Source organism: Podarcis muralis, chromosome 11 (genome assembly GCF_964188315.1).
Source record: "Podarcis muralis chromosome 11, rPodMur119.hap1.1, whole genome shotgun sequence".
Taxonomy (NCBI): domain Eukaryota; kingdom Metazoa; phylum Chordata; class Lepidosauria; order Squamata; family Lacertidae; genus Podarcis; species Podarcis muralis.
Window position 1 is genome coordinate 36728705 of NC_135665.1, and position 12899 is coordinate 36741603.

Sequence of the window (12899 nt, forward strand, 5' to 3'; positions counted from 1 at the left end):
CAGTGTTTTGGACATAGATTTCAAGAGTATCTTTTTTCTCCAGACTCTCTAGCTAGGTTTATCTCCCAGTTTTGATTTCCTAATTGTACAAAATGAACTGTGAATGCTATAAGACTTGTAAAGTACCAAATTATGAGTACTGTAACCTGATTCCTCTGAACTCGTGGCTTGAAGTTCTGATGACATAAGCACTGCTGCTTTCATAAACAGGTTTAAAGATAATCAACAATACATTATGCTTGCTTTGACATCTATTGGAAAATATTTTGATAGTGATGGTCATCTAATAAGTTACCTGTTTTCTTTCCAGAACATTCCAGATGTTGATGATGAAGGTTATAGCATTAAACCAGAAGCTAGTCAGAATATCCTTTTATTGTAATGCTTACTTATGAACCTAGAGCATGAGCCCTGCTAGATCCATGTCAAAGGCCAGTCTAGTCCAGCAGTTTGTTCATGTAGTAACTAACCAGAAGCCTAAGAGATGCTGGCAAGCAATATGTGTGCCTGCTTGATAGCATTCTCTTGCTTGTGATCTGAAGTAACTGCTACTCAAAGGCACCCTGTTACTTGATACTGGAGCCATTGTGACTAGTGGCCACTGATAACCTTATCTTCCATAAATTTATCTAATCTCCTGTTAAATCCATCCCAGTTTCCTGTGTATCCCACCATTATGGTTCATTGGATAACCTTGCTTTTTCCACAATCTGCATGTTATCTTGTTTTCTAAACTAGAAAGCCACAAATGTTGTAACCTTTCCTCATAGGATAGTTGCTCCAGCCTCTGTATAATTTTGGTTGCCCTGGTTGTGTACAATCTCTTCACAAAGCTTTATGAATATGTAAAGGACTAATATCAGTGATTTTTGTGGGTCTTAAAAATCCTGTTTAGCAACTTATTAACTTGCTGTTGTTCTGTGTTTGTGTGTATGCATAGAGCAGTGCTATTAGTCATTATGTGATTAACTTCATGACGTTCACCTTAACTGCAAATAACATACCAAAGCGAACCACTTCTATTCTTCAAGTGATTCTGACTCTGAAGATGATGAACCAAGGAAGTTCCATGTGGAAATTAAGCCTGTACAGGCAAATAGTAGTTCTCATTATACAATGCCTTCACTGGATGAATTAAAAGAATCAATAGGGAACATCACACTTTCACCAGCTATATCTGTAAGTAAACTGAGCACAATATTTAGTATATCAGGCACAATCGGTAAATAGTACTTTAAAACTCACCATTTTAGCACAAATGTAAAATATCTCAATTGCCTATTTTTAATAAGTTACGTATTTCAAATGATAAAAGGATGAATTTTGGAATGTGGTATACAAGGTCTTTGGAGCAAGGGCAGAGACACTGCCTGTGTATATATGGAGTTAAGGGAGTACATATGAGGTTAACATAGAGCTACTTTTTTATTAGCAAGAGCCTCATTATTCAGAAACAAACACCCCAGCCCAGTTTTTGAAGCTATATTCTGAACAGATTATGTTATATTCTAATTGTAATCATATATGCTGAAGTCAGATTTTTAGTTTAAAGAGAGTTCTTTGTGCATGTTAGAATTACAATATTTTTGGCATGGTCCTACCCCATGCCAGTTGATGCAGGCGAATACATTTTGTTGAATTCCTATGTTCCATCTTAACTGTCTTTAGAAAAGTGAGAAACGATCAGGTTCCATCCTACAGTGCAACCTGTCACATAACATTATTCGTAACTACAGTTTGCATTTTACATGGATAAATATGTCCCTGGCTAACTCTACAAATTTATCTTCCCCAGACTATATCTGCCTCAGGTGTATGAATCCAACAAACTATTTCATCTGTGCTTTGGCTTTTTCTGTACTGGAGTGTCTGCTGCTATTATGAGATGGAGTCTGTTTCTCAAAAGACTAGGGAGAAGGGTTTAAAACAGTGTTTCTCTAACTTGGGTCCCCCGCTGTTGTTGGCCTACAATTCCCATCATCCTTAGCTAGTGGGACCAATGATCAGGGATGATGGAAGTTGTAGTCCCACAACTGTAGGGAACCAAATTTGAGAAACACTGGTTTAAAATATCTCATTTAAGAACATTTCTATATAATCCAGTACACATCCATTTTAACTATTTGTGTGTCAAATCTGAGCTTTTTTTAGTTTTTTGTGTTGTTTCCTTTGTGTAAAGGTCCTTCTAGGTCAGGGGTTGTCAACCTGGTCCCTTCTGCCCACCAGTGGGCGTTTCAGGTTTCTAGGTGGGCAGTAGAGGGTTCTACGGCATAAGCTGAATCCTCCTTCCATTGAGCACTGGTGGGCAGTAAGGAAATTTTACCATCAAGAAAGATGCATTGGTGGGCAGTAGGTATAAAAAGGTTGACTACCCCTGTTCTAGATCAACAGCATGGCTACTGGTTGGGTGATGGGACTTGTAGTCCAACATCATCAGAGGGCCAGAAGTTAGCACACACACCCAGCTCTAGATAAAGATGGATACAAATATACAACTAGTGACTCAGTATTTTAGTATTTGAGATCTCCAATAAACAGTTGGTACCATTCAGACCACACCATCAGAATTCTTGCCTTTTTCTTTAAAATGTTAAAATTATCTTTTACACTTGGGCTTTTTTATTACATTAACGTTATGGCTTGATGCTTCAAGATTCAAAGTTGTGAGGAGGGGAATAAAGTAGTACATTTAACTTGCACCAAATCGTATGTAATTATGTTTTCCCTATTTTATTTTGTATGCTGACATCAGAGACATAGTCCTGTAAGTATTAAATTATATTTACCATAGTTTACTTCTAATTAAAACTTAGTCGTGTGGGCTGGTGATTGAGTGTGTGCATACGTGTGTTTCATGGTGGTGAACTTCAAGCTTGCTTTTTTGCTGCACTTCCAAGACACTTTGAAACGTTAAGAGGCAATTGGCCCCTGACCTTATACTGTGTGAGGTCAGGGGCAAGGGGACAAGTGGCTGCCTCTTGTGGAGCAGTGTGGTCCCCGTGACAATCATCTGAATTGGGGAACTATGTCAATTTCATATGAGCAGCTTTTTTAAAAAACAAAAACAAAAAAACTGCATTTTGCTTCCCTAGCTGCTCTAGATCAGTAATTTACTTTCATATCAGCCCAGCCCAGATTTCTCAGGGTGGCTTCACAATTTGACGCCTAAGCAGAAGCCATTTGAAGCTGCCCCCACATGGCTACTAATGTGCACACAGGTTATTTCAAGAAAATGCAGAGTAGCAGCTGCTTGGCTTTAAAAACATCTGCCAACAGTATTCAGCCTTGGTCATGAAGAAAAAAAGGAAGAGGACCAACTTAAGTGGCATAATGTATTGGCATGCAATAGAGAGCAGTCATCATGTTGCAACAGTTTTAGGCAGTCTGCATGGAATGGGATGGCCATATCGTGAAAAGCCATCATTGGTTAATTTTACCACAGATTGCAAACTTAATCTCCAGAAGATCTACCCAATATTTCACTACCTGTCTCTGCCAGTTACTTTGCCTGTTAGAGGTACTAAGCCTAATAGCTAGTGGTGGCTTTGGAATTTATCTCCAACTGCCAACTCTTTAGTTTAGGGAAAAAAATATTTGTTCACTAAGCGTTGTTCATTTTTCTTATTTTTCATCTAGGCACAAATGAACCGGAATTCATCCAGTAAGTGTGTGTGAACTGCTGACCATCATCTGGTTTTTCTTATGTTTATATTTGACTTTAACTTCCTGTTCATGAAATCATGCCTGTATAAATTGTTTCTTGTAAATGGAAAGTTGTATATGGTGGGATATCAGGGAGTCCTAAATCAAGGTGTTTTTTTCCTGCTGCCATGTTAATAACTTTAATGACAATTCACCCCCCTGCCCTCACCCACAGAATGCAAAAGTCTGCCTACTTTTGGTAATTGTCCGAAACATAGATATATATGTCCATAATAAAATTGATCTATAAAATGACTGTGATATTAGATGGTTTTAATGGAACTCTTAAAGAATCTGACAGTAGAAACTGTACTACAGTGGTACCTCGCAAGACGAATGCCTCGCAAGACAAAAAACTCGCTAGACAAAAGGGTTTTTTGTTTTTTGAGCTGCTTCGCAAGACGATTTTCCCTATGGGCTTGCTTCGCAAGACTGGAACGTCTTGCAAGTTTGTTTCCTTTTTCTTAACACTGTTAATACAGTTGCGACTTGACTTCGAGGAGCAACTCATAGAACGCGGTGTGGTAGCCTTTTTTGAGGTTTTTAAAGACTTTGGTGATTTTTGAAGCTTTTCCAAAACTTTCCCGACACCGTGCTTCGCAAGACGAAAAAAATCGCAAGACGACAAAACTCGCGGAACGAATTAATTTCGTATTGCGAGGCACCACTGTACACATTAAAGCTTAGTGCTTGCATCCTGGCTTTAGAGTCAGGCTTTAGGTTGCAGTCCAACTCCCCTTGGTGCCAGGCTTGCGGAGAGAAAGGATTTGGTGGAGATATTCCTTCAGGCACCCCTGCCAGCCTCTACCCACAGAGTAACTGCTGGCATGGAGCTCTTCATTCCATTTGCTGGATGGGCAGAAGTACTGTGGGATCCCCTGGGGCAGTAGCTCACAGCTCCAAAACAAGGGTGTTCCAAGGTGGGGCTAGCACATGCTGGGATCTGCTTGATCCTTAGCCTCACTGATGTCACTTGATGGCATCTGGCCCAATATAGGCTTAGTTGCTGCTCCTTTGCCTTCTCTGCCAGGCAGCACAAGTGATGGAGCTGTGGTGATGGCTCTCTTACTCCACCATGCCCCGCTGCTGCTCAACCAGGATTTGGATTGTCCTGTAAGCTATATCTAATAGCACTTCCAACTTTAAAAAAGGAATAATATATTTGTCCTGTTAAACTTTTCTAAAACCTTATAGGATATGGTAACAGTTTGTACATGCTGTTAAAAGAACTAGCCTTCAGTGGAGAAATGTGTATAAAATATGTGACAAAGCTCTTCTCCTATGTGCTGGTGGTGCTCAAAGAAGACTTATTTAGCTTGGCCCTAAAAGGAAAAACATTAGAGAGTTGTGATCTCCCAGCTTTTTAATTTTGGAGCGGGGCATTCAGAATCAGGACTGAAGCCTGAGGAACTACAGGTTAATCCCCCATGCTATTTTCAGCTGTTATTTCCCCATTAGGGCAATCATACAAGTACACTAGTTCCTTAATGGGGTGAGTAGGAGGTAGGGAAGGACACGGGTGGCGCTGTGGTCTAAACCACAGAGCCTAGGGCTTGCCGATCAGAAGGTTGGCAGTTTGAATCCCCGCAATGGGGTGAGCTCCCATTGCTCGGTCCCTACTCCAGCTAACCTAGCAGTTTGAAAGCACGTCAAAGTGCAAGTAGATAAATAGGTACCGCTCCGGCGGGAAGGTAACCGGCGTTTCCGTGCGCTGCTCTGGTTCACCAGAAGTGGCTTAGTCATGCTGGCCACATGACCCAGAAGCTGTACGCCGGCTCCCTCGGCCAATAAAGTGAGATGAGCGCCACAACCCCAGAGTCATCCGTGACTGGACCTTAATGGTCAGCGGTCCCTTTACCTTTACCTTTAGGAGCTAGGGAATCTTTGCAGTTGGCAGGTTGCCACATGACAGAGTGATCTACATGTACCCATATAGAAGTGACTTCCATATAGGAATTTGTCAGGTATTAGTTACTTGAATACTAAAAGTTACTTTGTCAGCACTGTGTACATATGTGCTTAATTGTAAAAACATGTCTCTTTCTAGATTTGCTTAAGGTTTTAAATACCTATTAAATACTTACTGATTTAATACAAGTTATTAACCAGACGGGGCGCGGGTGGCGCTGTGGGTAATAGCCTCAGCGCCTAGGGCTTGCTGATCGAAAGGTCGGCGGTTCGAATCCCCGCGGCGGGGTGCGCTCCTGTTGTTCGGTCCCAGCGCCTGCCAACCTAGCAGTTCGAAAGCACCCCCGGGTGCAAGTAGATAAATAGGTACCGCTTACTAGCGGGAAGGTAAACGGCGTTTCCGTGTGCGGCTCTGGCTCGCCAGATGCAGCTTGTCACGCTAGCCACGCGACCCGGAAGTGTCTCCGGACAGCGCTGGCCCCCGGCCTCTTGAGTGAGATGGGCGCACAACCCTAGAGTCTGTCAAGACTGGCCCGTACGGGCAGGGGTACCTTTACCTTTACTATTAACCTTTAACTGCAAAGACAGGCTTGTACCCCAAATTTCCTTTTGAGCATGTTCACAAATCAGGGTTTTCCCACAGGCCTGTTACCAATGCACCTCTGAAAATCTGTTTTTGAGAGCTGGAAGTCTCTTGAGAATGGTGCAGGGGGCTATAGATGGAGAAAAGTTGCAAAAATCAACCGTCTTCTTACATTAGAAGAACAAATTAGAATCCAAGCCATAGTTTGAGAAGAATATTGTAATGCCTGTGTCTTACAGTAAAACTATTTTGAGATCAGCATCTTGCAAAACTCGCTTCCTATTTATTTTTCTATTCATATCCTGTTTTTTTTTTAAATTGGAGTCTTCAAAGAGGCTCTCAACATTTATAAAATGCATTGGAAACATTAAAAACTATACATCTTTAAAACCAACAAACTGATTCCGTTTAAGCAGGCATTTGATGTCCTTCCACACCCATGTCCTTCCTGGATTCCTTCTCACACAGCAATTTTTGTTATAAACACTTTTAGCAAAAGCAAAAGTTTCATACTGTGATGCATTTCCACTTCATGTCAGTGTTTGAGTTGTTTTGTATTGCATCTTTGCCATTTAAAACATTACTTTTATAAAGCTGGCTGATTTTGTTAATTAAATGTCATGGCTTTCAATTATCATAATATCTTTTAGGTGAAGAATTAACAAAATCAAAGCTTTCTGCTTCATCTAATGAGTAAGTTTCACATTAGACATTTATTTTTATTTGAAGAGTCACTGAATATTAGGTTTGAAGGGCTTTCTCCCTGCCCCCCGCCCCCCAGATTCCTGTGTCCAGTGTTCAGTTCTGATGTGACAGTTTAGGTGTGGGCTGCTTGGGACTCCAAAAGATGAATTTCTGCATTTATTTCTTTATTTATTCATCCTTCACTTTGGCTGCTTACCTGACTCTCCTTTTAATTTGTGCTCATATCATGATGATACATAGTATTCCCAGAATAAAACAATTAAGATGAAAATTTGATAATTACCTGTAGCATAAATACGATGTACATAGCTTTGCATCTGGAAATTTATGTATGATCTGCCAGAAGAATATAAATCACTTTCTTGCTGTCATAAGCCAAAATATTTTTGTTATCCATAAGTAAAAAAAAAAAAAATTGCCTTATTGTCAACCTAAATTCTACAAGGCCATATTGGAAAAAATAATAGCATGGTTGCAGACCAAGGCCAAAAAGAATCAATTGACTTGCTAGCCATACATGATTCCATCCCCACCCTGAAGTGCTGCTCTTATGCAGTCTTAAAGCTCAATCAGGAACCTTTAGAAGCTGCCATTATATAGGAAGTTCTTCAGTGGAGTGCTAAACAGATTGCTTTGTCAGTGCAAGCTCTTCTGCTTGTCTGAGGGAATTAACTGCCCTCTCCTCTCCCCCATGCATTGTTTCGGGAGTTCTCCTGCCCCTCCTGAGTAAATTTGGGGGTACAGGGGACACGTAGTGGAAGCAGGGGAAAGCCCAATTGTACTAATGGAACTTGGGGGGTGCAGTTAGTTGAATCTGGCCCATAGTTATTGTGTGTAAAATGTATTTTGTTCTATTTGAATCAGAAGGTTTTTTTAAGTCAAATAAAACAGATTTGTGACAGAATTTGATTCAGATGCTTACAGAAGGGGTTTCATTCCATCCGCCTTTTCCAAATAAAAAAATATAGTATAGCAAATTTCAATATGTCCTCATTATGCACCATGTTTTTCTTTACTTTTAAAAAATAATTTAATCATTGTTTGGTCAACCGTTGTTTAATCTTATTTTACAAACACACAACTTCCCAAAGTGGTTTATGGCACATAAAATAGAAACATCAGTAGCAAAAGTAACATTGGCATGTAAAACAATTGACAGTTTCAGGGACAATGTCTATGATAATTCAATAGACCATTAAACAGTAACCCAGCAGCTCAAAGCAGCTGTAGGAGTGCACAGATGTAAAAATAGATTAAGGCTACAGTATTCACCCGACTAAGCTGGTAGTAAACCCCATTGAATTCAGTAGGGCTTATTTATGAGTGGAAATAGTTAGGATTGCATTATTAATTAGCCAAGGTCTCAAAAATGGCAACAATGGATTAAAAGCTATAAGAATGGTAATACTTTATATTGATTTTAAAAACCACTAGTATTCTCCCTTTCAACATTTGTAAGGGAATAGTTTCTGGTGTAAAATATTTAAGTATGCATTATTATTATTTTAATATGCATATGCAGCTTCAACTGTTAGTTCAGTTCTAAAAACATACCTGGTATGATTTATATTCATTTTATGATGACTTATAGGAAGGGGAACAATGACCTCCTGGCATGGGATCCACTCTTTAGGAATTCTGGTGATTCAGCCTCCCTGACTTCAACAATGTCTTCATCTTCATCAGGTAGGTTTATTATTAACAGAGAAAAGCCTGTGGAAGTGCCTCTTTTTCCATTGGAAAACTTTAATGACAAGTGTGCAATGTAAATAGGATTTTCAAACGTAGTCACAGTAATGTCAACTTACATATGATTTCTAAAAAAGAAAATGCTGATAAAGAACACGCAGATCCCACTTACTGAACACAATGTGTTCCCTGGAAAGTATTTGCATAACGAGTCCATGATTTCCATTGATTCCTAGGGGAACATTTCTAATCTGGGATTTTTCTGATCTCTCTTACCACTTTTTCAATGATTTTTTTTTAAAATGACTGTAGCCAAACAGAGACAAAGAGAAAAAATGATTTGTCCAAGCTTTCCTCCCCTGATTTGTCCAATCTCCTTCTCTCCCTCCCTGCATGGTTTCTGCCTGAAAATGGTTCCAGCTCCCCACCCCTCAAGTACCAGTGATACACACCAGGTCACCCCATTCATTGATGATCAGATCACGGATCAGCCTGGTTTTATTACAGACAGTAATGAAGATGCTGCTGCTTGATTGAGTCTTGCTCTCTCCGCTTCAGCAAAAGGAACTCGAAGCCTCCGGAGCGCAGCGGGAACTCACGCTGCGCTCCAGAGGCTTCAGGCGGCTATCCCTGAAGCCCAGAGAGCGAGAGGGGTCGGTGCGCACCGGCCCCTCTCGCTCTCCAGGCTTCAGTGAAAGCAACGCGAAGCCAAGGAGTGCGGAGGGAGCGCTCCCTCTGCGCTTTGGAGGCTTCGCGTTGCTATCACTGAAGCCAAGGAGCCTGCATTCGCTCCATAGGATGCACACACATTTCCCCTTAATTTTTTTTTTGGGGGGGGGGTGAGTGCGTCCTATAGAGCGAAAAATACGGTACTTTCTAGTGCTGCTTTTTAGAGTAGTATTCATACTATTGTTACTACTTGACCACCAATGTTGTGGTCAGTACTGTTGAACTGTTTAGTCCAGTAGTTTCTATGTTTAAATTAGTTTTCTATTCTAATAATTAGTGTACTAGAATATTTTATTGCTTTTCGTAAATGCAAATTTTATAGAAATACATTAATTTTTACTATTGCCTTCCAGCAAGACCAACTACCCCTCTTTCTGTGGGTACCTTAGTGCCTCCTCCAAGACCAGCTTCTAGACCAAAGTTGACTTCAGGGAAACTCAGTGGAATTAATGAAATTGTAAGAGCAATGCAACTTGCCTTAAGTTATATTTATCTCTCAGTGTAGCTTTTCCCACTTAACTTTTGTATGTATTCATGCTTTTGCATTTTGTTTTCAAGCCAAGGCCATTCAGCCCTCCTTTGACCTCCAATTCCAGCCCACCTCCTTCAGCTCCTTTGGCACGTGCAGAGAGTTCCTCCTCAATATCATCTTCTGCTTCATTAAGTGCAGCAAATACACCTACAGTTGGTAAGGAAGTCTGTCAGTGATTCCCTGTGTAGTATCTAATTCTAAAACTTTTTTAGCCTTTGAAAAATGGATATAAAAGCTATTTATAAATCCTTTATATGAGATGTGAAAGAATTTGTTTAGGAATAAAGGAGCTACTCCAAAAAGGGTCTAGTCACCAGGCATGCATTCATGCACACCACACACACATTGCAAACATGCAATGACAGGATTCATTTTTACAGGATTTTAGACTTTAAACATAGGTGATCTACATTTTTCTACAAGTGGGATATCTGCATGACAAAGCCTATAAGGTACTGATAAGTTTATTTTTTGAGAGAATACTTATTTTCATAGGTGAAGTTTTTCTCCCTCTGTGAAAAAGCCTTTTTAAAATAGCTAATTATTAAATTGGTTGTCTGGTGTTGTTCATGATAACAAGCAATTATCCAAACAGATTTTTCTGGATTGATTTTCAAAGCCATTTAAGATGCAGCATTTGACAAATTTGGCTTTGCTCTCTTAAAAATCATTGTATCAGCTGAATGGAAAGCATTTTTAATGTGTTCACTAGCAGTATGTAGAATGTTCAGCTGTTGTCTGGGGGTCATGTTAGCTGTCTTATAACTTCTGCCTCTTGCTTCAGGCCAAGAGAAAGGAACTTATGCAGCTTCCTTCCTTCTTTCCCTCCTTCTGTTGGTTGGTTATAAACCGCTTTGGGTTGCCTTTGGCAAGATTTAATTAAATAATAATAATAATAATAATAATAATAATAATAATAATAATAATAGTTACCCAAATTATTTCTGTAATGTGTTATTTTAAATAAATTCCTTCTTATTTTTCATCACCATCTTCCTAAGTAATCTTTTTTAAAGTTACAAAACATACAGAATTACTTGGCATTTATTCTGTTTTATACGTTATTGTAAGAAACGTTCAAAAATAAAGCTGTATTCACAGTGTGGGGATTCCAATGCCCAGCTGGCTTTGCCCCCTGCTGTGCTTGTGCCAGGCCTGTCAGCATATGGGCCCTGTGTACATGGTCTCTAGCCCTCAAAGCGATCTGTGTGAGGGAAGAGTGTTCTGCAAATTGGGCCTACATAGCCTTATTTCCAAGGAGCAAAGAGGTGTTGTTTCAGTCTTCCACCACACATAGATATTATGTCACCTGCATTACTCTGAAACATTTTGTTGCTGTAGAACTACATGGTTTCTTGTTCTTTCCAAAGTGGAAAAAATGATGTGATTATCTTACTTTAAAGTGGGCAAGGAAAAGTTACTTTTCTGCAGTCATTATAGAGGAAATGGAAATAATTGACATTAACTGGTGGAGTCCTTTGTTAAATATAGACTTGTTATCTATATTAAATTGTTGATATGATGTTATACATGCATACATGCATGCATGCATGCATGCATGTTTGCACAGGTATTTTCTTCCAAAAATCCTAGTGCAGTATCTTAAAATCTGCATCATCTAATATTTGTACTTTAGTATTAAGTCTTACATTAATAATTAATGTCTTTTGAAATTCATAGCTGAAGTAATCCATCTTTGAAGTTGCTAACATGATAGGAAATGACATCAATAAACTCTATGCATTCTAGGTATTTCACGTGGCCCTAGCCCTGTCAGCCTTGGAAACCAGGACACTTTGCCTGTTGCAGTGGCCCTTACTGAGTCTGTTAATGCCTACTTCAAAGGAGCAGATCCCACAAAGTTAGTGAAACATTTGTTTTGAATTTTATATCTTGCATTAAAAAAACAGATTAAGGTTTTTGTTTTGTTTTTTGCTTTGGAAAAAATAATGGAATTTCAGAAATGAAATTCTAATGTATATTGTCCAGTGTCTATTTGGATAAATAACACTGCTGATGAAAGTATGGATTATGTTGTTAGATAACTATTGAATGTCATTCAATACCTGCATCAGACTTGGTTTTCATTTTTATTTATGAATGATTCTTAGGGTAATATTAAGCTGTGACTTCCAACTTGTACATCAGACTTCTGCTTATGCAAACAGGTCTCCCTTTTGTCTCTTTCCTTCTCTAGCCCCAAAAATTTGCTCCATAAGGTTGGGGGACCTTCTGGAGTAGCTGGGGAATAGATGAGGAGACAGGTAGCTCCCAAGAGGAGATGAAAAGTATCACATCTACTGGTGTGGCATTGGATCTCGCTGTTCGTGGGAACAAAGTCTACCCAGTACCATATTTATATACCACTTTTCTACATAAAAAGGCATAAAAGCTAACAATGTATAAGAGCACACAAGAAGCCATTTCGGAGCTTAGATATAGCATTTATTACCTGTTTCTGAAAGGCAACAAGTTAGGCAAGTTGTCCTCTTGAGGGAGGGAATTTTACAGTTCTGGAGCTATCACAGAGAAAGCCCAGCTCCCAACTGGAAATGGTCTAGCTTCCAAAAAAGACCTCAAGCAATATTTCAGTGGTTGACCATAATGGGAGTCATGAGGCATTCCAAAGGTACTCAGAACTTGTGCTGTATGTTTAGAACTTTCTGCTGAAATCTCTCCTAGTTCTAAAATTGCATTGTAAATGAGCAATCTTAGTAAATTTGTATGTTAACTAATACTTTTTTCCAGTTAGATTGTTATAACAACAGACATGTTTTTACTAAATGTAGCATGCATCCTATAGTTTCTTGTGAAAGTAATGCTTGTAATTTTACATCTTTATTTTAGATGTATTGTGAAAATCACTGGTGATATGACAGTCTCATTCCCAAGTGGAATTATTAAAGTCTTCACCAGCAATCCATCTCCAGCTGTGCTCTGCTTCAGGGTAAAAAACACAAGCAAACTAGAGCAGGTTCTTCCAAATGCACAACTTGTATACAGGTTTTGTATTTTTTTATCTAATAGTAAACTATCTAATCTATAAATGTG

General features: G+C 39.3%; 1 protein-coding gene across 2 annotated transcripts in view; it reads left to right on the forward strand.

The window, feature by feature from the left end:
• Positions 1–12899, forward strand: part of FCHO2 (FCH and mu domain containing endocytic adaptor 2) — a 69689-nt gene that overhangs the window by 41772 nt on the left and 15018 nt on the right. The window contains exons 12-21 of one of the 2 annotated variants that reach the window (XM_077936281.1): positions 311–365; positions 1001–1179; positions 2753–2764; positions 3637–3661; positions 6844–6886; positions 8490–8584; positions 9670–9773; positions 9875–10004; positions 11598–11709; positions 12696–12795. In XM_077936281.1, the coding sequence (XP_077792407.1) occupies positions 311–365; positions 1001–1179; positions 2753–2764; positions 3637–3661; positions 6844–6886; positions 8490–8584; positions 9670–9773; positions 9875–10004; positions 11598–11709; positions 12696–12795 (855 nt within the window). Of the gene's footprint in view, positions 1–310; positions 366–1000; positions 1180–2752; positions 2765–3636; positions 3662–6843; positions 6887–8489; positions 8585–9669; positions 9774–9874; positions 10005–11597; positions 11710–12695; positions 12852–12899 lie in introns of both variants that reach the window. The other variant, XM_077936280.1, reaches the window with a different exon arrangement.